Below are 26,376 nucleotides of genomic sequence, written 5' to 3'. Positions count from 1 at the left end.
ACCCCGGTCTATACCGGGTCTTTATGGGACTATTAATTGACTTAGATTTCATAAATTTACACAGTGGCAAAACTGTCATTAAGTTTACTTAAATCCGTAAATAAATCTAATTTCCTCCTGATGATCTCCAGCCAAGTTGACTTCTGTATACGAAGAACTTATTTCACTAATTGCACTAGATATTAGTAATATTATTAGTAAACAAATATCTCCTCTGATCAGATTGGTGAAAACTAGAGGAAACAGTAATCTTTGCCAGGGGAGTCAAAAGGCGAAACAAACCACCTGCTTTATTCGTCGGACCGTTCTAAACTTACAATTCGTAATCTACTGTAAAATGGTCACTTTTCCACTTTTTGACTTTAATATCTGACCTTTCTACTTTACAGATATAAAAACAGCATGAAAAGAATATAATATCAAGATCAAAGTCCCAACAAATTCTCTTTAACCACAACAAACTTGTTCAGACAAAACAAGGAAGATGATTTGACGTCAGAAAGTGTGAAATATTAATCGGTCGTGAATTCGATGTTCTCGACACCCGTAGAAAACACCGGCTGGTTTAAGTTTATAAATGCAGCCTTATGTTGGACGTATTTTTCTTGTAAAATGCATTACCTGCTATTAGTTTTACATCTGCAGTGGTTAACATTTCCCATCTATTCGCACAGACATGGTAAGTCGAATCAAAATGCCTCATTTTTATTAGAGCTTTTCGTTAACTAGCATTTAACCGTGACAACGCATGTACCATCATTTTCTTCCTTTACTGCTTTATTAACATAAAACCACGTAAGCTTCATTTCAAATCATTCAAATAATCTAGGTTTGTCAAATGCAGTTTAGCCAAGGTATGATTTTGATCCTCCTTTTCATACAAAAAAAAACTGTCACATTTCTTAAAATGGGGCTACCCCTTTTAATGAATTGAGACAGGCAGGTTCATTTAAAGCGCGTCGTGTTACGCACACCAGTTTAAAATAGGTTGAAGTTAACCAGCAAATGCTAATTGAAATAGGTAAATCTCTATAATTGCAATTGCTGTATGAAATTTGAACTCAAGAGAAACGTAAAACTTAATCCGTGTATTAGCGAATTAGGAAGTAATTCCGTTAAGTGGGCGTGCATGTGAATGGGAGGCGGATGGGCTAATGGTTGACATGCCAGGCTTGAAATTTGGTCTGTCTACTGAACTACTTCCACCTGTCTCTTGCCACCCATGCTGGATTGCCAGTGGGTATTTTCTCGGAAAATCCTAGAACACAAGTAACTGTGTCTGTCTCAGTTCCATTTCTAAGAAATGTCTGAGCCAGTATTTACCACAGCCATGTTGCTAGGAAACGCGATGTTTCTAGTTTTGATTATCACTAACAAACTGAAATTCTTCTGTTTTCTGGTAAATTGTGTCTTCAGTTTTGTTGCTCTTGTTGCCATGTTTAATTCGCAGTTGATTCGTTATGAATGCAAAGAAACGCTATGATTTACGTATGATAATTTCTTACTAGTGATGACGAATGTTTACTTTGTGATTTGTGTCTAACTGTGTACTGGTGACACTTACACGTCCCAGGTAGCACCAGAAGTACACAGCACAGTTTGCCAAAGAGAGTGAATGTCGCAAAAAAGGAGGAACTACTTGGTGAGGATACAAACAGAATCGATGAGGCGGAGTACAAGCTGCAAAGTATGGTCAGCCCAGAGACGCATGAAGCCAACAGGTTCTTCAACACGCCTCCTTCAAAGGAAATAGGCAGCCTTCGAGTGGATACCATGTCGCCTGCTCAGGTGTCGTTCATTCAAAGCAGTACTCAATGGCACAAGTACTACAAACCATCGTCGCCGACCCCTTACTCATCCAACATCTACCCTGAAGATCCTGTTTTATTCCCAGGCTTCAAGCCTTTCAGGGGAAGCCAAAGCAGCCAAAGCAGCCAAAGCAGCCAAAGCAGCCAAAGCAGTCAAAGTGCAGGATACACAGGGGGAATCGAAGGTTTAGGTAATGAAGGTGCGCCAAGGCCTCAGCACCGCCCGAGCGACGATTGGAACGCGAATTCATACGGCCAATATGGAGACACAGGAGAAGGAGATCAGCCGCAAAAAGATTATGAGAATAGCCCATTTACTGATAAGAGTTGGTGGAATTCCAAATCTGAAGGAAGGACACCTTCTAGTTATGAGAGTTTTGATGGGAAAACTCTCGCTGTACCTGAGCCAAAAAATGACCAAGAATTAACAAACCAAGATGATATGTCTGGTCCATTAAGTCACGCTGCCAGTAGATCTCATGAAGTGCTTGGAGGAGGTGGATTGGGAAATATCCGACCACATTCAAGGTTGCTAGGGGACGAGAAATTAAGTCTCTTTAACAAATTGAACGGTTTGAAGGACAACGATGTTATTCCCCAGGAGGAGGAAGACAAAGTTTTCTTTAATGGCGGGGATCAGAAGCTCCTTGCACAGAGCGGCGTTGCAAGTCCACCCTTGGATCCAATCCCGGGACCATCACGTGGCCTTGGTACAGCCCTAGCCGAGGAATTGCTACAGAAAAATAGAGGGAAATTCAGAGACGAAGGAGAATCGACTAATATTATCCAAGGAATACGTGAAGCGGCGTCGGTGTTAAGGTCAGATGCAGATGAATTTGATGAGTCACAATTCCTTTCAAAGCCGCCTTTAGATGAAAAGGGCGTCCAGAGAACAACAATGTACCGCAACAGTGACTTTGACAGCGATCGAGGACACGTGGTTTTGATCAGGAGCCATCAGGTAAGGGAGAATACTGCGAAAAAGCCTGTTACGAAGCACGCGGCAACATTCAAGAATGTGGGAAAGCAAAGAGACCTGGCTGGCAAACGAAACAACGGGGAAAGCAACAAGAAGCATATTCTTGGTCACCGATTCGGTCAGCGATTGAGTTATTCTGGGACGAACTTGAAAGCCAGCAAGAAATCAATTGCATCATTTCACAAAAGACTCTGTAAGCGATGCACTTCTCCCTCGCCGTTCAAAAAGTTCACCTTTAAAAGAAAGATCCATCGACCACATAAAGATCGATAAAATCGAAGTGACTTAACATAATTGTTTGCTTTTCATTAATTGTCTGGTAACACCCCATCAATGGGTCTTGAAGTACCGGATGGAAAACGTTGAATCAAAATGTACCGTTCCGTACGGCTTTTTTCCATTATTACGGAGAGTATGGTGCACGGAAACATTGGCACTAAATTGAGCACAGATAGTGAGTTGTGAAATTCATAATTTAATCGCGCGGTTCTTAGTTGTCATTCAGCTTTAAGTTTGCGTGCGTTGATTGCAAGAATATATTGTGGCACCAAATGCTATCGGTTGAAATGCGCCGTTGAACAAGCCTAAGTGTACAAAAGTTCATATTTTCTAGTCTCTTTCGATCATTTTCCACTGTAGGGGTATCTTAATTAGAAATTAGCAAATTTTATAAGTTTAAATACTCTGTAGTAGAGACAAAACATTGTGATCCCCAATAAAAGTTATAAAAATAATATTAAAATTATTACTGAGCCTAGGGAACCACTCAAGCGTGACACAGGTGGATAACAGGTAAAATAACTAAACTCACTATTGAGGAATATTGATAACCGAAGACCTGGCAATGAAGAATGGCAAGGTTTGTTCTTTTGGCAGTCCTGTCGTTGTTATGCGTTCTGTGTTGTCGTCCAGGTAAGTTTTCTCTACTTTAGCATCTGACTACGGAAGAGAAGAAGCCTTGTTATGTCAGCCGACCTTAAAACTATACTTTAGTGATCGGATGGAAAATGGCCGACGGATCAAAACTTGACCCTTTTCTGGTTGAAGGAGTGGACGACGATGTTAGCAAGATGTAAGATCTTACAAGCTTGAAAATACCAAAAAATTATATTGTTTTGAAAAACGTAACAAAATGGAGTTCAAGTGGTGTGAGAAATTGTCACAGTTTGATAACAACACCCTCAATGTTAAAACAACGAGTTTAGCTAACGTATTCGTGACAGTTTTACAACATCAGAAGGATTTCAATTTGTCAAGGAATGAACCTCGTGATTGACCCTTCTGCCCTGCATATCACTGGCACTCTTTGCTTAACCAACCAGCTGCAGGATAGGGTAACTAAGACTTTAAGTGCAGTATGTAGCAAGATGGTACTGATAAGTTGATTTGGACGGTAGTTAAGCGTCTTAATTTAACCGAGGATCACCAAGACAACTGTTAACAGTGACTCATTTGTGTTAATTAACAATTGCAATTCGATTTTAGGCGTTAGATTTGTTTTGGTACTTACAAGGAGTACTTGTGTTGCTTCCCACTGTTGCGATCGGTGATATACAATTTTAAGTTTTTTTTTGTAATCCGATCTAATTTCCTTTAAATTTTCCTTTCTGAATTTTCGATGGCTTCTGTCCACCTTCATCAGAGTTGCAATCTATCTAGATGTTTGTTTTCGGTAATTTTGATCCAAACGTATCTGTATCTTTGGTTATTTGTTTAATGCACAGTATAAGAGAATTATATATACTCAGGGCTCTCTGCTTTTGTTGTCCAGAGTCTAAGAGTTATTTCGACTGAAAAGCTTGCAACATCGGCGTAATCAATGTGTCTTTTCACAGTTAATTTACGTCCAGTCCCATACCAACTCGAAATGGGCGATCCTTTCTATGTTCCCGTGCCAGAAGTACTTCCGGGTGGGCGTGGCGTCAATTATTTGTCACATCAAACCGAGGTTCTTGGTGACGAAATGAGTTCCAGGATAACCGAAAAAGGCCAGGAAGTGTCAAACTTAGGGGACGAAATACAACGCTACACTGATGATCAAAGCCAACAAATCGAAGACATTGGACGGGAGGTAGACGCAGATGAGACGATACCATTCCCTGCAAGTCAGGTAGAAGAGGGTTTCCCGGATGAAGAACAGGACAAGGAAGATGGCAATGGCTACAATTTCTGGCCCTCAGAAGAAAGATAAAGACCTGAATTTCTGTTGGTGCTGCCCGTACGTGACAAAATAAAGTAACAGGATCGTGCTTTGTGTTTAGCCAGAATCAACTTCGACCTTAGCTCGATCATTCCTCAACTTGCAAAATTTTTAAAAAAAGCTTGAAGTTTTGTCTGAAAACAAAACTACCACGCATAAAATTAACTAATTACTTTTGATAGCGCTCGGATTAATTTTCTGTGAAAACTTTTCTCTATTCTTCTCTTATTTAGTAGGTGTTGCAAAAGAAGACGCTTCACGATATCCTATCCAAAAAGAATTGTCTGTACAGATTTAACATAGATTCAAGTCCATTCCTACTAGTATAAGTTTTTTGTACCAATATGGCGGAAATAATATGCGTTTTGGTGTTTTATGGCAGAATCATGTTAGTCTGATCTAATTGTTCTGCCGGATTTTCTGTGTAAAGAGCCTTGTGGTGTTGAAGAGTGAGATAACTGGTTGGCATCGTAGCCACCATTGCGCACGTTGTGCGGACCTGTGTATGACGTAACGTGTTTGCTTCACCTGTCATGAAGCATGTGCGTTGTCTTTGATTTGCGATCCGCCATGTTGTTGTTTTTGAAGAACATAGGACATTTGTACTTGGAACGAAACAGTCGGTAAGGGTTGCATTCGTTTAATTTCGCTCCTTTGGTTCCCGTACTTAGTTAGTTCCTTTTGATGTCTGTAGAAAACCTGGACTAGATGAACCTAAATCGCTAAAATTGGGCTGATCGAAATGCTTGTCGCAGTACTTTAGCTCGTGGATGTTTGGATTTGCAAGTGGATTTATTAAAGTTAAACTAAAGGTTCTGAGTTTTCGACGTTTGTTTACATGCAACATAATACGTAGCACCTGGGCTTCGTAACAGGCATGTATGTTATCATTTTTGTAGTAGGAAACATTGCTTTAATGACGAACAAATGTAAGGTAACGACTTTTGAAAGAACTGGTCTAACACCACCATTTCATGTACATGTAATGTGTGATTCCAATAATTTTATAATGAAAATGGAACAATACGTTCTGTGTCGTATTGCGTCAGTAAAAAAAGGATTATTGCTCTGTTATGCAAAACAGATAAAAGTACAATCTTAAGACTTTTGAGGCAGAATCTACGGTGTTCCGCCAATAAAGACTGAAACAATTTGCGAGTACCTAGCAAAATTTACAGCATTGCCTAATGGGAATCCGCAACGTCAGCTTAACAAGATATGAAGGGAAGGGGGGGGGGGGGGGGGGGAGAATACGATATGAAATGAGTTCTTAATGGTCTGTACTTTAAACTTGCATTGTTGAAGAACATTGCAACAGAATTGTTTTGAATATTGCCTAAATTGAAAACGTGTCTCAAAAAACTATACTTCAGAGTAACCCGGGGTTCGAAACTTCTCGCGCAACCAAGTCAGTTGAGAAAAAGTCCCTTATTTTTTCTTTCAGAATTTAGAATGGAATTACTCGCTACATACATGCATGGTTGTGAGTTTTAAGCATTTGGTGACGTTATTTATATATAGAGTAGGTTGACCATGGAAAATTGCTACGCTAATTGTTGAAAATTAGCAACCCGCACAAACAAAGTCTGAAACACAGAGCCAGACCATTTCATTTGTATTTTTTTCTTTATAACCATTCCGCAAATATTTTTGTCATTTGCCTTCCAATATTGTTCCAATAAAAAGGCTTTAATATGTAACGAGACTTGTTTTAAAGGAGGAAATTAGGGCCTCGTTTTCACTACGACATAAGCACAAGCATAAGCGTAACGGTCTACGCAACACAAGTAGAATAAATAATTAAATGGGTATTTAATTTTCGGTTCCATACCTCCTCGATAGAGTGAAACAAGATGGCGGACTTATGCTTACAACAGCGCGTTCTCACTTGACATAAACATAAGCATAGGTACAAGCTGGTGCTTATACTTGTGTTGTGGGCATCCACACTACCGTTTAATTTATGCTTGTGCTTGTGCTTATGTTGCAGTGAAAACCTGGCTTAACATGACGCATGCTCGTCTTCAGAGTTTAGATCCCGGAGTGAAATTTACGTAAACAACTTATCACCTTGTGTTAACACCAAGGTCACCTGTGAACTAAGATTCTTGTTTTTGCAAATTATTATTCTAAAGTGTTGTGGGAAATCATACATACATTTACATACATACATACATACATTTTATTTGTTATGAAATCAGCTACCAATTTTATATAATCTATTCAGCGCTTGCCAAACTATAAAAGCTTAACACGTCATGAATTCTAGAGTTTTCACCGATGCTATTTACGTGCACCGCTAATGCTGTTGATTGCCAAAATGAAAGCCATCCCTTTTATAGTTTACTTGTTCGTTATTTGTTACTTAAAAACTATATGTTGCGAAATGATAAAAACAACCGCTGACCTTGGGTTGATGTTAGACCAAATGAACAGCTAACCGTCAGCGAAGGGTTCTCGAAGAACAAAATTAACATTTGCATACTTGATACACCTGGTGAAATAACATTACTATTGTTACTTGAACACGCATGACACCTCACACAACTAAATTAAAAATATTTGCTGTAGGTTTCTATCTCTTGTGATCAGAAATTAATTTTATAGACCATATTCGTGTTCTTGGTATTAGACTGGAACTAGCTTGCGACTGAGGCTTGAGTTTTTCAAATGCAAATGGTCCATCTCTTTTTAATAATGATATTTACCCGCATGAGCCTCTATTGCAAGCTAGTGCCAGTCTAAAAGCGAGAACACGAATATGGTCTATTGCAGTAAGACGGGAGCTCACCTTACGTCTCACCAGGAAATATTTGTAATAAATTTGCAGTATGGAGACAGCATGTTAATAAAATAATTTAACAAACTTTAAGTTATTGTTTATTTCCCGTCCTTTAGCTCTCTGGGGTTCTTGGTAAAGTTATGGCTTATTTCTCTCTTACGGGTGTCATCATCAGTACTCATAGCAACGGATACCTTTACTAAGTAAAATGAACTATCTAAATCACCAGAGTAGAGGATACATGTAAAGCAATTTGAGGTTGCCAATTTGCTCCCATCATTGCAGGAAACTTGTGTTAATTTGAAACTGGTGGATTTTGACTTATTGGAAAGAATCGAGAGAACATATTCAAGAAACTGATTTTCGATAAGTTTTCCTGTTCCAAAAATGGCAACCATCACATTCGGTCTTCATGTATTTTGGGATGGAACAAGTTCAAAAGTTCAAACACTAAAGTACTCATCTAAAAATAGTTTTTGAACTACTCAAGGTAACCATAATTGACTCTCTGAGTTATTTTCTCTCTCAAGTGCGCAAATAACAAAGGCAGTTAAAGGCTATGGTAATTAGTTAAAGCAAAGCAGAAGATTGAAAAAGCAATCAGAATATAATCTGACAGAAATTTACTCGGGTATAGGGAGGGTTTCCTAATAAAAAAACCCAAGACGTCGCCGTAACAAAGCAGGTGTCTGAAGTTGATTGCATTCCATCTTCAAGATGTTCAATTCAAATTGGACACCCATTTTGTTTCAGGATTACTTCTGGAACCAATGCAAGGATGCCTTCTTTCTTTTGCAAGTGCGTCCTACAAAAAGAGGTCAAAACACAACTAATACTGTTACAGGTGGCTAGATTCACGCTTCTAACCTGTTTGTAAAACATAGCCCTGTTTTCCCTAGCAGAGTGTGTGGCGTGAGACACAACAATCTCTCTCATTAGGATATCAAAATAAAAAGGTCTGAAACGATTCTCAGCCACAAAGGACATCGATTTACTCTATTTCTCGGTTAGTTAAGGGATACCCCTTCGATAAAAGTGCTGATTGCCTTTATTCATGCAAGGAAAACCACCAGTCAAAACAGGTTGGCACTGGTGTTTTCACTTCGATAGTTTCTTCACTTCCCGTATCTCATGAGGGTGTGACTGAAGGGAATCTTGTGCCAGAAATGTGTCATGTAATATAGAGATACATAATTTCAGTGCCGCCCTAAAGACTTATTTTCCACTCTTTACTGAGGTAATTCATGAAATCAAGTATCAGATAATTTTCGATGTCCAAATTTGGAAGTCATCAACAGGGCCCATAATTCGTGATATCGCATGCATCGTGGGTCGCGAAAAATAATGGCGGATCATCGAACGAAATGTTTTGTCTAGGACGTAGTTACAAATGGTGAGTGATTTGTAAATTTGTATCAGAATAAGGGAAAATATTTGCGATAGTATCTTGTTTTGTCACACGGCATCAGAAACCATAAAGTTATGTTTGTGTCTAGTAATTACGACATTCACGATGCAAAGAAAATGTCATAATTATGAAGTGAATATGACTTTTTATCACCTATAAAGGGCTCTTGGTCCGGGTTTTTATGGTCTTGATTTATGCTTTGTAAAATTAACTTATATTTTCAGTTAGCCATGAGTTACAACAAAGCTGAAGCAGCAGTAATCTAAAAATTGATTCCTGATCCAGTTTTAATGACAAATCTTACAAGTCATCTTTCCGTTATTCATTTGTTAATTAGAGTAAATCAGAGTTTGTAAGATTCTTTAACAGAATTATTATTATATGCTTTCCGAACTAAATCTACCTGAGGTTCGCAATTTCTCTGCACTGTGTTGATGCTGTGCAGATGAATATATTATATTATATTATATCTTTTTCAAGGTCAGAAGAATTTGTTAGTAATGATGCTTTTTCTTTGTGGGTAATTAAACCAGAGTGTTTCCAAAGAATAATTTGGAGGAAAAAATAAACAAAAATAAAGCGATATCAGATTAGGATCCGGTAAAAAAATATAGATTCCAATTTCCAAAAATACAGATAGTCAATGATTATTTTCCTGTGGCTGTTTGGTTTTCTCGAAGTGTCTATTGTATACTTTAATTCGACAATTAAATATCGCTTGATATTTGCTGAAACATGGATTTATATAATGACTCTACTATGGCGGTAAAAGGGAATAACTGGCGATCCTGTTTGCCTTTTTTCATGGTTTGTTGCTCATTTTAGCCGGGGTTTGCCATCAGATTGGGCTGGTTACAAATCCTGAAAATTACCACCAGTTCTGTTTGTACATGTTGACACGATCTGACGAGAGAAACCTCTTGGGATTACACGAAGATTTTTTTGTCTTTCATTTCAAGTTTGTTAAAACCAGGATTTATTTGTGCTTTAGTTAGGTTCCAGGTTAGCGTTTTAGAAGTTGATTGTTGTTTCTCTTCACAGGGCGAAAGCCATGTGAGGAAACGGCAAGAAATTATAGCTTGTGATGAATAATTTACTGGCCTTATTGTCCATTTTACTGGTGGAATGGCCTCTGACAACATCAGGTAAAATCAAAAATCCTTTCCATGGAAACGGCCAGACTAACGGAGAAGAAACACCAATTTTAAAAAGACGTCTTTGTAGTGGTTAGAAACATACCTGCAGTTGCGATTCCCGCGTGCAATGCAAGGATGACACTGGTACTGCTTGGCACCAATATAATAGTCGGGTTGCATGGCAACTTCCACAACGAAACAAACACTGTTGGCCAACAGGCTATATACAACAAAGGAGTAGTCAACGTCGCTCTATATAGAGAAACTAATTGATTAAGGGCCTCCACAGACTAGACATTTAGTTGTTATCCACCGTGAAAACCGTAGTGTGTGAGATGAGTTGTCGACCACAAAACGCTAAATTTTTAGCTCTCGACAACTAAACAATTTTCAGTTTTTGAAACGAGATACTGCTTTAGTTGTCGACAACTACGTTTTGACCTTTTTTCCCTTGTGTGGGAATCATTGGTTTAGTTGTCGGCAACTATCGAAACATGACGCACATTTAGCATGCGTGTTGTGTTTTGAGCACGCATAGGGAACCTTAGTTCCTAAGGTCTCGCTGACCTGACTTAGACATCGACAACTAACACTCCAATGTGTGGAATGCTCGCATCTAACACAATTAGCTGTCGATAACTAAAAGGTTGTTGGCTACCAAGCGTCTAGTCTGTGGAGGCCCTTGGTGGTTTCGTAAGACCTCTTAATAACAACGAGATAATTATTTGTCGTTTTAAGGCCGTAAGAGTGGAACATATATTTAAACTTTTGCTATTGGAAATCCAGTGCAAGAAACCACAATTAAGGAAATCTAACTCAATTTTTACAGCTTCACCACGTCTACAAGGATCATACAAAAGTCAAACGTACCGACCATCTCCAAGGGCCAAGGATCCACTGGCACCAAACCTATTTACACCAAGAATTTCAAGGAACAATTATTGGAGTCTTCATTATGTTCCTACAAAAATCCGTTACGGTGCCTATCAAAATAGATACAATTCTAAAAGTATTCCAAGCAAGGTTGTTCTCCCTGCAAGGGAAACAATGCTGAATGCTAAAAACTTAGCTGCCAAATCATATTGGTCACAACGTGCAAATGGGAAGACAACGGCAACATTTCCATTGGCAAGGAAACGTTTACTTGGTACGAAAGGCCCTGCACTTAGCAAAAGCGAGCAAATATCGCTGCGGCCCAAGACTACGATTAAAAAGGCAACTCTCTCTTCTAATCCACGTTGGGCAAGGAGTCGTGGAGAGCATAAAAAGAAAAAGCAGTTTATAGTTGCCAACTGGGGTGGGTTAGGTTTAGGGAATGGACTGGGATTAGGTTTAACAGGCACGACAACGGACAGTTATGGCACGGGGCTTGCAACGGGACTAGGGACAAGTTACGGGGCAGGTGGTACTTACGGGACGGGTCTTTCTGCAGACTATGGTGCTGGCGTCGGGACAATGCTTGCCACCGGGTATGGAACGGGCGGTACGAATGTATTGGGTTCTAATGCGGTATTGGATGCCAGGCACAACTTTGGTTCAAGTTATGGAGATACAACTGGCAATGGTCAAAGCCAATCAGCATTGAGCGATCTTTCCGCCGCGGGACTGGACTCTTTAAGCTCAGCACAAACAGGTGGTAATTCATACGTTGGTTTGAACTCTTATGTGTCAAACTTAGCCGGAGGAGGGACATCTAACTTGAATTCGTTAAACTCAGTGAGCGCATATCAGAATAACGGCTTGGACGTCTTGGGAAACACTGCAAACACTGCTTCGACAGGTTTGACTGGGCTCGATTCATTGACAGGGGGACTCTCACAAAGTCAGCAGTATGGTGACGGCAGTGACAATTTGGTAAACTCTCTAGAAGAAAAACTTAACATGGGAGGTGGAAGCAGACAAGGAGTCGGCGGTGGGTGCACGTTGTAATAACATTATAATCTGTCTTACTTTGTTTTCTTAAACTACCCATGCTTTCATTGAACTCGTTAATTCAAATTATTTGCTTCCTGTAGTAGATAGAAGTTAACATACTTAGCATATCCAATTGCACTTCAGCAAGAGAGAATGTAGGGTGGGATCGTTAATCTTACATATAGGCTTTATCCGCCACACCATGACATGAAATAGTTAAAAAATGTTTTTCAGGCGATGTGACCTACAGTGGTGAGAAAAGAAGTCTCATTATCTGTCAATGTGTGAGTTAATGTGCTTTAGCAAGTACACTAACACATTCTTATTGATTCTTGGATGGTTTAAGATTGGTTTTGAACAAGCGGTAATAATAATAACTTAGGTTTGTCTGTATGGGAAACATCAACCCACTACTTATTGAGGAAACCAAAATATGATGATGTAATGTGAAATGTGTCTTTGTCGTTTACTTACAGGAATGGATCTTGGGATGGACGATCTAGGTGGCAATGGGATGTCCGACAATTCCCTGCAGCAGCTTCTGGGACAAATAATGGTCGGAGGGGGAGGAGGAGGTGGCGGTGGTGGTGGTGGTGGCGGGGGAGGAAGAATGGGAGGTGCTGGTGGACGTATGAGCAACAACAACGATAACATGGGAGGAGACTTAGGCAATCTTGATCTTGGATCACTGGGGCTTAATCTTGAGATGGGGAATGGAATGGGAAATAGGATGGGAAATGGGATGGGAAATGGAATGGGGAATGGGATGGGAAACGGAATGGATAATAGCATGGAGGGAGTTGGAGGGATGGGAGGTATGGGAAATAGTATGGGGAATGGAATGAATGGTATGGGAAATGGAATGGGCATGGGGCTGGGGATGGGCATGAGCATGGGAGGAATGGGGCATGGGATTAAAATAGGTGGAATGAACGTTGAGGGACATGCTGCAGGGATGGGAAGTCAGGATGACACCAACCAAGAGGTAAGAAGACCATCCATGCCAATAATTTAATCGTAAGATTACAGTGCTAGAATGTGAGGGAATACTACTGAGGCTGGAAGAAGAATAGATAACTCTTTTAGCTCGGAGCTTAAGATGTCGATATTTTCTTCAAGTTAGATACAGCTCCCTTTTAGTAACTAAGCAAGTTAACACTTTATTCAGTGAGGGTACCACTAGATAGCTAAACGCTAATAAACCTGTGGCCCTCAAACAATCAAAACATGAAAATACAAATTTCTAAAAACAGATCTGGCAACTTCGTATTTCGGTAGAGTCATTTAAAAAGGGAATCAGCGATTGAACTGAAGGCAAACGTTTTCAGTTGTAAATAGTTGTCTGAGCGAAGGTCGGGATGAAGTTGTCATGGCGCATAGGGTCCCAGGTTCAATTCTACCCTCTGGTAATAACGAAGAGTTAAAAATTTGTGATCCCAAACTATCGCCTTTGAACTAGCCTCCTTCCAGGTCAGAAATTTACATTACTACTTTTTAACATTAAATATACACTACACTAACGCCGCAGTACTTAGTCTCATGGACAATTAACCAGCCAGATTATCTTTCTTCTGTTCTAGATGGAAGATTCCCAGCCTTCTAACGCGCCAGACGAGCAAAGTGTGCCAAATTATATGCAACGTCCGTTGGCCATTGCGCCCATCGTACCGGGTCAAACTGTGCACGCGCACGCAAGTGACAAGCCAAAGCGACCAAGCTACTCCACGGCTCTCTATTCACCAGCCGAAATGGCACTGAAGGTTCAAATAAAGGCTAATAAAGAGCATCAAAAGAAACTAAAGGTAAAGCAATTTTCATAAAGTGAAATGCAAAACAACCTGAATTCTTATGTCTTTTTTAGTGTGATGTTGTTGAGCCTTCGCAACCAGACATTTTAATAGCTAAGTCCTATAAAACTTGGAGAGTGGGCCTTTTCTATTCAGGGTCCGAGAACTACTCCGTTAAAATATCCAGAGGAAATGAAGTGCCGAATGTGTTTACCTTTGATTATTTAACTCCAACGTTTATTAGGTTGGCTCCCTAAAAATCAAGTTCAGTGTTTTTAGCTCAAATTTTCACATCACCTTTAGAATTGAAGAACGTTAAAATAACTTCACATAACTTTACATATTTTTTCACCAGGATTTAAAAATGAAATTAAGAAAGCTTCGAACGAAGCTGCGAAAATTAAAATCCGAGTACCAATATTCCGAGGACGAGGAGCAATCCGAGAAGTCAGAGATGGATACACTTCAAGATTTGAAGAGGGCGACGGAACAGGCGATTAGGGAGCTACAAGTTGAGGCCGCTAAGGCTAATAAAAGGAAAGGTGAGCACAAATCACATAACAGGCTTATCAAAGAGTAGAACGAAAAAACCTACCTTAATTTTCTTGTCTACCACATAAAGAACAGCCAAAACGTTTTCCTGGAAAGTGAAATCTTACGATTAATGGACTAGATAAAGGGAAGAGCTCGAGCAAGGCAAGGATGACAAACGATGGAGTGACTTTACTAACTAAGCAGACCTCCCCAGTTGGTTGAGGCACCCAATTCTTCCCCTGGTATAGCTACGTCTCAACCTCGTTTCCAGGTTCCTATCTCTTCTTCTTTCGAGAAAGGTACGTTCCCAAGGAAGGAAGAGACAGGACTCTAATGACGTCACTAGAAAAGATCTTGTCGCGCCTCTGATTAGCTGTAATTTCGTGTTTGCGCCCGCGAACAGAGTCATCAGTATGCTCAGATTATACTGACACTAAAACCTACAGTAGTAAGGGGAGTGGAAATGGATTGCAATAAACGTTAGGCTATCGTTTGACTCAGAATGCTGTGGAGAAATTAAATTCTTTTAGGTACAGGTTCCTTTGTGTAAATGTGATCCCATACTATATTGAAAGGTGGAATCTTAATTTTACGTTAAAATGTTAAATGAAAATTTTATTTCAATGTCTTCGTTTTACACAGGTGTCAAAAAGCTCATTTATATTCACAAATTTCCTGAGCCCGGTGGGAGCAAACAGCCCGGCAAAGCAAATAGTCTAGCGGACCTGGGCACGGACTTGCTAGCCCTTGTCGAGACAGACAAACCAAATTCTGCACCAGTGAGTCCTAAGCCCGTGACCCCAAAACCGGCTCCTCCGTCCACCCAGGACGCGCAAAAGAAACAGCCCATACAGGACGATACACCTTCTCTCACAGAACTCGAGAAACAAGCGGAAATGGAAGTTAACTTTCTTACCAAGAAAAAAGACAAAGGTATGGTATGGTTTGCCGATTTACTGGTGAGCATCACAGTTTTTGTTGCTCTGTTATATCATTTTGAACTGGCGTTGTCTCTGTTGCATTGGGTGATGTAGCAGCTCTTGTAAGATCTTACATGAATGGCTGATACCCTTCAGGGACAAAACAACAGAAACAATGGCTCAAGATCTACAATAATAACAGCTGCTACAATAATACGACAATACCATAGCTTCTTCACTTCTTGTTTGCACAGCGTGTTTTCAGTGTGTAAATCTTTCATGTGAACAAATGAGAGCTCTACAGCTCTTTTCCTATCCATGCATATCAAACTTATTTCCACACTAACTGTTTTGCCACCGAATCGTCTTGAGAAGCTCTGTGGCAATGAGCGTTTAAGGTTTTTCCTTGGTAATTTGGTCAACGAAACCGACCATTTTAAACATTTTGGCAGTTAAAAACCAAACTAATCGTAAATATGAGAAGAATTTTGGAAAAAATGTTTTGGTGCATTCTAGAGACATTCGAAAACCGTCCAAAACTCTCCTCAATTATTTTGATACCCTTGGAGATGATATTCTTTTGTTGATTTTACAGGTAAACAGAATGTATTAAATCCAGGATTAAAAATAAACATTCCAGGTCAGTGTTTTATTTTAATATTGAAAACCGTCTAAACTGTCCTTGTTCGTACTCAGACCTGAGTTTTTGATTGGCTTCATTGATGTAACGGCTGACCAATCAAAAGCTCTTCTGAACCTTAATAATCTTTGACATCTCACTCTCATAAGATGGAAAAAAGCGCGATTCTGACCTCTTTGATAGAAGAACGTTTTAAAGCCAGTCTCGTCTCTTTGGCGATTACCTAACAAAATTAAATTATTGTTATTGTCTACATTGCAGAGGCAGCCGCAATCTCACCAAAAGAAACTCCAGGTGAGAAGATAATTTATAACGATACGATATGATTGTACGCGTCCTTCGATAATTTTTTAACGAGGCAACGAGTTTTGTATCAAGATCTTTATTTAGTCAGTACTTTAGACTGCGAGTAAATAATTTGGAGGATTCTCACAACATCTCAGTCGCGACCACTGCATTAGCTAGTTGTAATTGTTTCTGTGCAGTACAATTTGGCATTTGATGAGCTCTATAACTAGTTCATAATGCCTGTGACACTAGTCTCGAAACAATCAGTGAGAATTCAATGCATTAAGAAAGAAAGCCAGTTACCAACGGGACACGTAAAACGGAAGATTATTGACGACTGTAATACAGTCAAGACTCAGACAACTGTATTGTTTTAGTCTTTATCTAACCATCATGTAAAAGATATACCTAAGCAACTGAAATGTTCCTTATCTTGTTGCCCAAGGTTCCAAGGGAGAGACACGCATGCATGTATTAGGGGCCAATGATATACCAGTCCCTGCCTTAAAAGAGCATGAAACGTCAACTCTAAGTATGAAAAATAAATAGCTTTCTGAAGTGTTGTCATGTGGGAAACGTAATGGGTCTTGGGAATATATAATAGTAACGATGATTTATAACAGTAAAACCGTGACACTATGTTCTTTTCGTCAGCATCATCAGTCCTTGTCGCGCCTTGAGACGCATAAGGTCTTCTATGTTCTTTTAAAAAAGTTGTGGGATATATAAAAGTAAAATTCCTAATCAGTCGATTGATACGTAATCAATCATAGGGGTCAAGGAAATGTAGAAAAAGATCATCAACCATGCAAAAAATGGCACGGTTAAACCCATTAATCAAGATGACCATTGAGCAGTTAGAAAACATTGTCGTTAAAAGTTCAACAAAAAAGCTTTCTTACTGACAAATGTTTACCTCTTTGCCTCAGCACCGCATTTTAATATGCCCGTGAAACCGCAGGTCATAAAAACGCCAGGTGGTCAGCGGTTACTCAATCCAGTTCAGCTTAACAACTTGGCACAAATACTTCCAGGTATTATATTTCAACCATCTGCTTTTTGCGCCTAATCAATTCATCGAATAATAATTGCATTCTTTCCTACTCTCGTTTGTTTACATTACTTGCAAAAAAATCTCGGACGATATTAATTTCGGACAAAAAGAGGGTCCGAAAATAAAACCGTCTCAACTTTTTAAACGTCCGAAATATTTACAGTACAGTATAAAGCTTTTAAGTAGTTCGAAAGCTCTTAGTTTCCATTTTGGAGGAATTCTAGTCGAGACAATGCTTGAGATATGTAATGGCTTGATAGAATTTGTGCCATTTTTTCGTTGGTGTTTCCGTAAAACCTGGAAGGAGCAGTCAAACTATCATTTTTTCAGCTGCTGTTTAAGCTATGCTTCAGCAAAGTGTCCGAAATTTTTGTCTGAAATTTGTCCGAAATGAGATAAAAAGTGTCCGGTGTCCGAAAATTAAACGCCCAAACTAAAACGTCCGAAATTTTTAGCAAGTAATGTACAGAAGTAAATATACTTCCCTTCTCTTAGTGCCGCATAGGTGTTGGTTAATGAAAAAGCGTAGCGTTGTAGCTTCCTTTCTGTGTAGCAATATTTGTTTCTTCGTCCTTCCCTATCCACGTTTCCTCTTCGCCCAGTTTAAGACCTATATGGCATGCGTCTAGACCATCTATTCATTACTGACTATAAATAACACTAAGAACTTGTAGTTAATCTAAAAAGTAATCAATATTGCAATGAGGCCAGAAACACCGGCAGAAAAAGACTGAAAACTTGCTAAACTTGATGTTTGTTTTGTTACTCTTAGAACCCATTGATAATACAAGGGAAAGAAAGTTTCAGCCATCTCGCCCACATGGTAAAGTGACCTAAGGCCAATTTCTCCTCACAGTATCGATAATCTTATAAACATCAGGTTATGAGAATAAAGGCAATCATCAAATAGAAGATATCCACCCTATATGGAACGAGATTCTCAGAGTTAACCTTAAAATAAATATACGATAATCAGCCAGGTGAATTATCAGAGGACATGAACATCTTTAACAACATAATTGTAAACACAAGACTAGACCTCTATTGTTCACCGGCGTTCAGCATTAACAACGTTTTTTTCAGTTTTCTCCAAAGGTGGCATGAACAGAACTAAACATGCTCCAGGTTAGTAGCACAGCATAGATTATTAAGCTTAGTAAGCCATTGACTTGATGTCATTTCGAAGTGGGTATTTGTATCTGTCAATTGGGGATTGCCTCACAAAGACTCGACAAGTAAAAGAAAGTCATTGTATTTGTGCCTGCTGAGTTTTTTATGACCTAGGTGGGTTTTCCTGTGCCAGCAGCGGTTTTTAGTCTCGTGCATACGTACAGATGGTCCTTTTTGAACGGAGACCACGAGGGCCACCGACTTCAAACCTCAGTTCACTCGGTTTTAACGGTTTTCTCAGTTTGTATGGCAGTTTTAGTTGCGTTTTTCCCAAGGCTTATACCTGTGAAATGTTTTGGTGGGGCCTCGTGTATTAAAGGACAAACGGAATAAACGTTGAAATTTTACGTAGTTGTATATGAAGGGTTTTATGGTTAGCCGCCGTTTGTATTTACAGTACTTCTCCCACAGATTATTTTAGCATCGGCTGTTGGCGAGATCAACCCGAGAGAGCGCTTCCTAGTCTGGAAGGAATATTCCCAATGTTAGATGGAAACGACTACATGTTACGCAAATATGCAATTAAAAAATGTTCAACCATCGCGAGGGTCCAGGGATTTCCTGCCTTTGCTTTGGAAAATGGCGGCCAGTGTTTAGGCGGTAAGGATATTCTAGAAACATACAACATGTATGGAGCCTCAAGCGCGTGCAAGCCAGATGGAAGAGGAGGACCCTGGAGTATGGAAGTGTACAAGTTTACCAGTAAGTAAAAAGCTTCTCAAACTCATTAATAATTCATCAAGTTAAAACAAAGAAAATCACAACTGCGAAAGAGGTTTGGATACCCGGTCTTAATTAGCATAGATTTTGACGATTTTACTTCTCCGTTTACTCCTTAGTTTTTGTTTCGATTAAGAAGAGATATCAAACACTCAAGACAGTGTTTTATCCAAACATCTCGAATTTCGTCAAAAATACTCCGCTGCGCGTCGTCTTTTCAACTCTCTTCTCGGTTGTTGGATATCCCGATGAAACACTGTCTCTCGTGTTTGATATAATACTTAAAATACCACCACGGCTAAAATGGTCTAACATAAGCCGGTTACCGCCTATTGGCAAACCACTGAGAGATAGGTAGCGGCAACCATCGCTCGATATTAAACCCTCAGAGAGCGAGCATGACTTTGATGCATTGCTGTTTGGAAAGACAAGACAAGACAAGATATCACGAGTTAAGCAAAAATGTGATGAAATCATCGGTAGGTCATATGTTTAACAGATCATCCGCTGAAGAGGCCCTTGGTTCAGATCCTTCTCCCTGCCACTGCATGAGTCTATGCTTGGTGGTATCAAATTCAATTTCGCCTCATTAAATAGTCACATGGTTAGTCTTCCACCAGTTGGGATCTTTAACAAGTTCCTGCTCAAGTTATAATATTTGTTTTTGCTTATTTTTAGTGTCCCTAATTAGACAGAAGTGCTAAACACTTCGACTCTGAAATATAGTGATTTTATTTATTTATTTATTTTCACCACACCCTTGAGTAACAAAATATTTTACGACACGTTAAATGTACAGTACATTAAAATGATTTTTTCCCAACATTTTGCGCGCCTTCTTTTAACACAAAAATACAAAAATACATCGTTTTACCATTGCCTGTGGGTCTTATCTCTTAGAGCTGTATTGTCTCTTGTCTTTTTCCTTGTTTTTAGTTTCTGCATGATATTTTATTTTCCCTTACAGAACACATACCCGCTCGTCGAGGTGGAATTGCTCGTCTTCCAAACCCGAAGCGTTTCTTGGCAGGAAAACATTGACATGTAACACAAAATTTTTGTCAGTGGTTAACATGCGCACGAGCATGCGGGATAAAGACATCCCTTCAAGGGGATGCTGAGGGTAGTGTACATGAAAACAACAGCCTAAAGAAAATTATTAATTGGCTTGGTTGGTGTGCACTATATTACTATAAGATTCCTGCGTCTTGAAAAAGACTTCCAGGTTTTTAATATGGTATCCTTTTGCGAAAATCAAGCGAAAAAGTATAGTCGTGGGTTTTGTGGGCAGTAACTTCGAAAGATACGAATCTAGCGCACGATTTGTATACATCTTGCAACAAGGATAAAACAGCAATAGATTTTCATTAAATTTGTGGTGTTTATCTAAGTCCATTCATATTTCATATGATTGATTCGAAAGAAAAACATATTGGGATAACGAACCGAAATCCGAAGATGTTTATCTAGATAAGAATTGAATGAGCTTTCGGCTTCGCAATTAACCCAATACTGAGTATGTAATAGAAGTAAACCAAATATTTCATCAAAATAGATGAAATGATCTTTGTACTTTTGAATAAACATAATCATTTTTAATCTCTTAGAGCAGCAAAAAAGGAAATGCATTCGGATAAATTTGCTATACTCGTGTACTTTTTAAATACGCCAACTGTAGATTAATCACCTGTCAATCATTTTTCTTTGTCACAGATAATATACAGCGTATAAGTTATTAAACAAATTGTAAAAAAATGCCTGTAGATGACATTTTTGATTTAAATAATATTGCAATATAACTTTAAAAGGCCTGGGTTGTGGTGAGTATATATCTTTCATCTGTTTTGTTAAACACACCTCTCTCTCCCAATTAAAAAAAACTGTGCTCATAAAGTAAATTATTTTCCAGAACAAAATTAATTTCAAGTTGTAGGAATCTCTACTATAAATGAAAAATAAAATAAAATAAAGCCGAGAATATGTACGCACGGCTCCGACTAAGGAAGATGAAGACGGGTTGTGAACGAGGAAACTTGAAAGAAAAACCGTTTTCTTCAATATGTGCCATCCCTGCTCCCCTTTAAAGGGAGCAGAGGCAGTGGCGAGAGCGCTTGCCTCCCACCAATGTGTTCCGGGTTCGATTCCCGGACCCGGCGTCATATGTGAGTTGAGTTTGTTGTTGGTTTTCTACTCTGCTCCGAGAGGTTTTTTTTCCGGGTACTCCGATTTTCCCCTCTCCTCAAAAACCAACATTTACAAATTCAAATTTGATCCTGGAATGCACTGGCATTTATGAACGAGTTCTTGTGGGCTCCTTGGTGCTCCGTGGGTAAACAAATTACATATTTATCTTACATACATTTTGCATGCGCCGTCCTTAACGGACCTCCATCAATACGTCTTTTCGGCGATATGTAACTGTTTCAAACATTCTGTTGGAATATTCTCATTAATAGTTGTCTAACCCTAACTCGTAAATCCCTTGTTCTCCAACAATAGAGAAGAGGATTAAGAGCAGAAGATAGATAATACAAGGTGGATAAAATGTTTGTCAGGATGATTACTTCTGTAGTGTACTGAAAATCTTGATAAAATAACGTCACTTGAAGGAAGATTGCAGAGGGAAGGTAACAAACAGAAAACAATGCTAAGATGTAAAGTAGCATTATCACCGATTTATTGTACTTTGCAATGTCGATTGCTGCCTGGCCAAAGCCTTGATTTGGTTGGGTCGCTTGAATTTGGAGTTGGTGACGACGAATAATCTGGAGAACTTTAAAATAGAACACTGATGTTATTAGGAGACAGACGAAAACCACGATCCCCTCTGCACCATCCAATTTGTTGTGGACACAACCATCCAAAGACCGAGCCAAACGGGACGTAATGAAAGGCGTCGGTAGCAGACAGATGACCACATACGCTTTGAAAATACGGTGCGTGGTGATTGCAGTAGACCTGCGGCTGATGAGTAACCATCTCTCAACAGACATGACTGTGATCACAAAGATTGCGGTAAAACCTAAATAGCTACCAATCCCATGTTGGAAAATGACCATAATAAGGCACAAGCTTGGCGACCCCTTCTTCATAAATTCAACCAATACGGTAAACACAACAGAGACTGGTAGAAGTAGGAGGCCTGTGAAGAAGTCAGTGAGCGCCAGTCCAGCAAGGAGAATGTAAGAAGGAGTGCGGAGGGATGGATTCTTGTAGATTGCTACCAAAATGAGAGCATTACCAACCACGGCCACAAGCGAACTGACTGCGTTGACCACACAGGCTGCAACAGATACAGAGCGCGAGACGATTGCTAACATCGCAAAGTGGAAGGAGTCCATAAGATTTAAATTCGTACACAACCAAGCTGTCTTTTCTCGACGACTGTTGACACTGTCCACTACTTGTACATGAAAGTAGATACTTTTAACAGAAGATGTGGGTCTGTCGAAGATTTATCAAGCGTAGGTGCAACGACAGGTGTGATTGAAAGCAACAATATCTTAGAAAATACTTTGACATGAAAGATATTTACATGAGATTAGTGAAATAGATGACAGTTCATTTCAGAACGTTATTTGCAAAAAATCTGACAAAAAGAATGAAAAGTATTATAGCTCGGACTCCGTTCCGGTGAAAGTTCGAGCAATAGGTGCAAAAAATTATTTACCTTAAATTTACTCTCAGCAGGTAACTTTTCGAATACTATTTGAAAAATCTCGCTGTTATTCATTTCTTTTAGTGACCCATGATTAAATTGTCAAGCATTTTCGAGAAACGTAATGCCAAACCTCGTAAAAACTGCATAAATTTTGGGTTATTTTGTTTTGAACTGACGTCAAGGGTCTGTTTTAATTCAAATGTGGATAATTTCAAATTTTAGTTTTCTCTCGTGGGGTCAGCTTGAGAGCTAAAATCTGTATTCAAAATAGTACCATCCTTTGTGATTTTTAATAACTTTATTTTTGTCTTTATTGCTCGAAAGTTCAGCGGAAATCCTCTTAAACATCTGTTCTCACCCGATTCAAAGCAGAGGGTGAAATAGATATATCTTGACGTATTTGAAATCGCTAAACAAATAACACACCTACGGTGTGCACGGATAATTGAAATGTTCAACAAAATTGAGTTTTCAGTGGGGAGGTTGCTATTCAATGTGGAGGTTACAATAATTTCATCCACTCAGCAGTCAGCAGATCGATACAATACTGGAATAAAGATTCAAACAACTGAATTTTTGTTCTGCTTTTTTTTAATAATTTTTTCCTCAAATGAATAGATGTACCTTGGTCTGTTAGGAATCCCTTCTTTTCCTTTTAAGAGAAATAGGAAAGAGAAAGCCTCTGCGACCAGGTGCCCGTTTCTCAAATGCCGTAAAGTTTTCGCACCCGGAAAGCCATAGCAAAATCTTAAATCTTATGATTACATTGCCATTTTATCCACAAATTCTTCATATGAATAGAGGTTCCCTTCATACAAGAAGTTTCGGGCGCATAAACCTCTCTGTTTTTAGGGTTAGGCTTTGCGGACCAAAAAAGTTTCCGGGGGTTTCGGGAAACGGGACCCAGGTTAAATTTATTGAAGAGTCTGGTTCTTGAGAAGCGTCTAAGCGGCTTATTAAGATATTCTGCACGTTTTAAAAGTTGTGTCCCCACTTTTAAAAGCACCGGAAGAAACAGGAAGATTTGGACGTATTTAAACTCGCTAAAAATAACGCGCTAAAACATAAGCAAACGTAAGGTCAGGATAAGTCATAATTCTGCTTATTTCCGGAAATCATCGCTGCGAAATTTTATCAAGAGTGGCTTTGTACAGCACTTTACATAGCCATTAGACGATCTGTCTTTTGCCTTGACAGCCTAAAGACATTATTTCAGGCTAATTATATGACTGAGCAGGCTGTCACAAAACAAAATCCCTGGGGTATGAAGGGCAAATATCCCGATCAAGGGGTCCAGTATAAGTTAAGCAAAATTGAGAATGAACTTACCCGCAGTACTTTATTTGTTTTGAATATTATTTCGTTCGCCACGATAAATCATAATTGCCCACAATTGTGGAACAATCGGTGGAAACCATTTTTAAGTGTGGCTTTTTGAAGCGGTTTGCATAGCCATTTTACGATTTGTCTTTTGGCCGCGACGGCTTCAAGACATCATTTCAGGCTAATTAAATGACTTAACAGTGATGCCATCCCATGTCATCCCTCCTCAGAATTCGTCTGCCATCTTCAATGATTGCAAACTCTCATCAGACTCCCACAGCCGTGCGCTAACCCCTGGAGGAGTGAGTGTTGCATTTGCATACCTACACACTCGTAGATGCGTCGCATCCACGGGTAAAAAAAGTAACTTATATACTAATCTGCAGAAAAGTAAGCCATGAATAACACTCATTTCTTGCAAAAAGTAAGTAAATCTTTACTTAGATTTCTACTTGTAAGTTGAGTCTTATTCATCTAGTTATCTTTACTGAATATCCTTTTGACCAACTTTCTCACCTCTTGTCGAATATCTGTCATTCTCCACAAATAAAGAAGAGGATTAAGGGAAGAAGATAAAAATACAAGCAAAGTTGACACGTAAAAAGACAATAGCACCACGCTACAATTTGTATGAAAAACCAACCCTAACCCTTGAGTGATAGCCATCGGCAAGTATCCTGTATAAAATATAACTACAATATAAAGGATCGAGAACACGGATTTCTTATATTTCGCTAAGTTAATCGCTGGTTGGGCAAAGTTTGGAGACGATCCGTTGACGCAAATTTGCTGCTGATGGCGACGAATTATATGGAAAACCTTAAAGTATGCCACTGTAGTGACAAAAAGGCAAAGAAGGACAAATAAAATATTAGTAAATAGATAAGCAAAGTCATAGATCTCTTGAAGGCGGTAAACAACAAACGGCATTGGACTAAAAAATAATACTACGATAATTCGATGGAGGCGACGCACTGTTAGCAATGATCGCTGACTCATATGCAGCCATCGTTCAATGGACATAAGCGTCATAATCAACAGTGTTAGGTTAAAAAAGTATTCGAAACAACTGTCGGCGATAATTCTCATTGTAAAGTAAACCGATGGCCTCATGTTTCTACCAGATAGCTGGATAAGAGAGTGTACCAATTCATTTGCAACTAGAAACGGCTCGGAAATGGTCCCGGTGCAAAAGTCAGTCAACGCCAAGCCAGCGAGCAGAATGTAAGACGGTGTTCTGAGTGACGGGTTCTTCCAAATTGCCGCCAAAACCAGACCATTCCCGACTACTGCCACTGGTGATAAAATGGCCATTGCCACCAAAATTGGAATAGTCACTTTATAGAAATCAAAGCTGTGTGTACCACAGTAAAGTGTAGATGTGTTTAAGGCAGGCTGACGAAGAAAAAAAGTTGTGTTGTTGTTCGACATGAGCACTCTTTTCAGTGATGCGAATGGAGTTTATACTAGTTTCTTCTTATCAAAGAGGTTAATATTTTGGAAGAATACTCCTGTAAACCTTTACCCATTTGTGGCGTGGGTGCGGCGATAGCAAGAACTGATTTCCCGACCTTACTGTCAAACAGTTGTAAATAAAATCTACGCCTTTCGTGTGGAGATTAAATGGCTGTTCTTAGAGGGGCGAAAATCAATTTTATAGAAATTACCATTCAATCGAAAATCAATCAATCAATCAAACAAGCAGAACGCACTATGTTTTCATTGGCAACGTACCTCACCTGGCAACCTCGTGTGAGATTAGACAACATATGGTCTTTCTTATTTTCATCAGGTAAACATGATCAGATGTAACTGTAAATATTGTGCGGTCAGGAGTGCAATAAAGTTCGTATATGCCTCACTCATATTTTGAAACAATGTTTATTACTTGATAAGCAATTTTAATAATGCATTCGGAAATTGTGTGAATGAAAAGCAGACAACATTCTGTATAATAGAAAGTCTATCATTCATTTTTTAGTGATCTGTTCACTTATCGGTGGGTTCAAAGTTAATTTCGTTTTCTATTAATTAGAACTACCTCCAGCAAAG

The 26,376-nt window shown here is 39.2% G+C and overlaps 5 protein-coding genes across 8 annotated transcripts; 3 read left to right on the top strand and 2 right to left on the bottom strand.

Moving 5' to 3' along the window:
* Positions 1-258: 258 nt before the first annotated feature.
* Positions 259-3,508, top strand: LOC110049520 (uncharacterized). The gene is made up of 2 exons (XM_020755314.2): positions 259-679; positions 1,574-3,508. Exons 1-2 carry the CDS (start codon positions 532-534, stop codon positions 3,058-3,060), a joined length of 1,635 nt encoding a protein of 544 aa, XP_020610973.2. The 5' UTR covers positions 259-531; the 3' UTR covers positions 3,061-3,508.
* A 49-nt stretch (positions 3,509-3,557) lies between these two features.
* LOC110049522 (uncharacterized) lies at positions 3,558-6,013 on the top strand. 3 transcript variants are annotated; one of them, XR_016209499.1, is made up of 3 exons: positions 3,558-3,699; positions 4,623-5,610; positions 5,682-6,013. XR_016209499.1 is itself a non-coding variant. In XM_020755316.2 (2 exons), the coding sequence occupies exons 1-2, from the start codon at positions 3,639-3,641 to the stop codon at positions 4,976-4,978; spliced, it is 417 nt and encodes a 138-aa protein (XP_020610975.2). In that variant the 5' UTR covers positions 3,558-3,638; the 3' UTR covers positions 4,979-6,013. The 3 variants fall into 3 exon arrangements, 2 of the variants coding, with proteins under 2 accessions (XP_020610975.2, XP_089153099.1); XM_020755316.2 differs by having other exon boundaries at positions 4,623-6,013; XM_089296973.1 differs by lacking the exon at positions 3,558-3,699 and adding an exon at positions 3,710-3,859 and having other exon boundaries at positions 4,623-6,013.
* Positions 6,014-8,875: 2,862 nt separating this feature from the next.
* Positions 8,876-23,574, top strand: LOC110049535 (uncharacterized). Of its 2 annotated transcripts, XM_089296916.1 has the most exons (15): positions 8,876-9,162; positions 10,219-10,322; positions 11,143-12,225; positions 12,704-13,212; positions 13,808-14,029; positions 14,370-14,556; positions 15,191-15,481; positions 16,064-16,108; positions 16,370-16,402; positions 16,842-16,928; positions 17,326-17,430; positions 18,223-18,273; positions 18,534-18,575; positions 19,032-19,322; positions 20,308-23,574. In XM_089296916.1, the coding sequence occupies exons 2-15, from the start codon at positions 10,262-10,264 to the stop codon at positions 20,379-20,381; spliced, it is 3,081 nt and encodes a 1,026-aa protein (XP_089153042.1). In that variant the 5' UTR covers positions 8,876-9,162; positions 10,219-10,261; the 3' UTR covers positions 20,382-23,574. The 2 variants fall into 2 exon arrangements, with proteins under 2 accessions (XP_089153042.1, XP_089153043.1); XM_089296917.1 differs by lacking the exon at positions 16,842-16,928.
* On the bottom strand, positions 21,716-22,681 carry LOC110049537 (high-affinity lysophosphatidic acid receptor-like). The gene has a single exon (XM_089296918.1). The coding sequence runs from the start codon at positions 22,679-22,681 to the stop codon at positions 21,764-21,766; it is 918 nt and encodes a 305-aa protein (XP_089153044.1). The 3' UTR covers positions 21,716-21,763.
* A 1,161-nt stretch (positions 23,575-24,735) lies between the features above and the next one.
* On the bottom strand, positions 24,736-25,976 carry LOC149107399 (uncharacterized). Its single transcript, XM_089297007.1, has one exon. The coding sequence runs from the start codon at positions 25,753-25,755 to the stop codon at positions 24,799-24,801; it is 957 nt and encodes a 318-aa protein (XP_089153133.1). The 5' UTR covers positions 25,756-25,976; the 3' UTR covers positions 24,736-24,798.
* Between the last annotated feature and the right edge of the window lie 400 nt (positions 25,977-26,376).

The sequence above is a fragment of the Orbicella faveolata genome, unplaced genomic scaffold (assembly GCF_042242905.1).
Source record: "Orbicella faveolata isolate gen_17 unplaced genomic scaffold, um_ofav_v1 contig_27, whole genome shotgun sequence".
Lineage (NCBI taxonomy): Eukaryota > Metazoa > Cnidaria > Anthozoa > Scleractinia > Merulinidae > Orbicella > Orbicella faveolata.
The sequence above is the reverse complement of the archived record's forward strand: the minus strand, read 5'-3'. Positions and strand labels throughout refer to the sequence as shown.

Bases quoted from the DNA above. Each gene is read 5' to 3' on its own strand.
- LOC110049520 (XM_020755314.2), top strand. From the start codon at position 532: ATGTTCTCGACACCCGTAGAAAACACCGGCTGGTTTAAGTTTATAAAT. The intron at 680-1,573 runs GTAAGTCGAATC...TACACGTCCCAG, and splicing joins CATCTATTCGCACAGACATG to GTAGCACCAGAAGTACACAG.
- LOC110049522 (XM_020755316.2), top strand. From the start codon at position 3,639: ATGGCAAGGTTTGTTCTTTTGGCAGTCCTGTCGTTGTTATGCGTTCTG. The intron at 3,700-4,622 runs GTAAGTTTTCTC...GTCTTTTCACAG, and splicing joins CGTTCTGTGTTGTCGTCCAG to TTAATTTACGTCCAGTCCCA.
- LOC110049535 (XM_089296916.1), top strand. From the start codon at position 10,262: ATGAATAATTTACTGGCCTTATTGTCCATTTTACTGGTGGAATGGCCT. The intron at 12,226-12,703 runs GTGGGTGCACGT...GTTTACTTACAG, and splicing joins AAGCAGACAAGGAGTCGGCG to GAATGGATCTTGGGATGGAC. The intron at 18,274-18,533 runs GTAAAGTGACCT...CGTTTTTTTCAG, and splicing joins TCAGCCATCTCGCCCACATG to TTTTCTCCAAAGGTGGCATG.
- LOC110049537 (XM_089296918.1), bottom strand. From the start codon at position 22,681: ATGGACTCCTTCCACTTTGCGATGTTAGCAATCGTCTCGCGCTCTGTA.
- LOC149107399 (XM_089297007.1), bottom strand. From the start codon at position 25,755: ATGTCGAACAACAACACAACTTTTTTTCTTCGTCAGCCTGCCTTAAAC.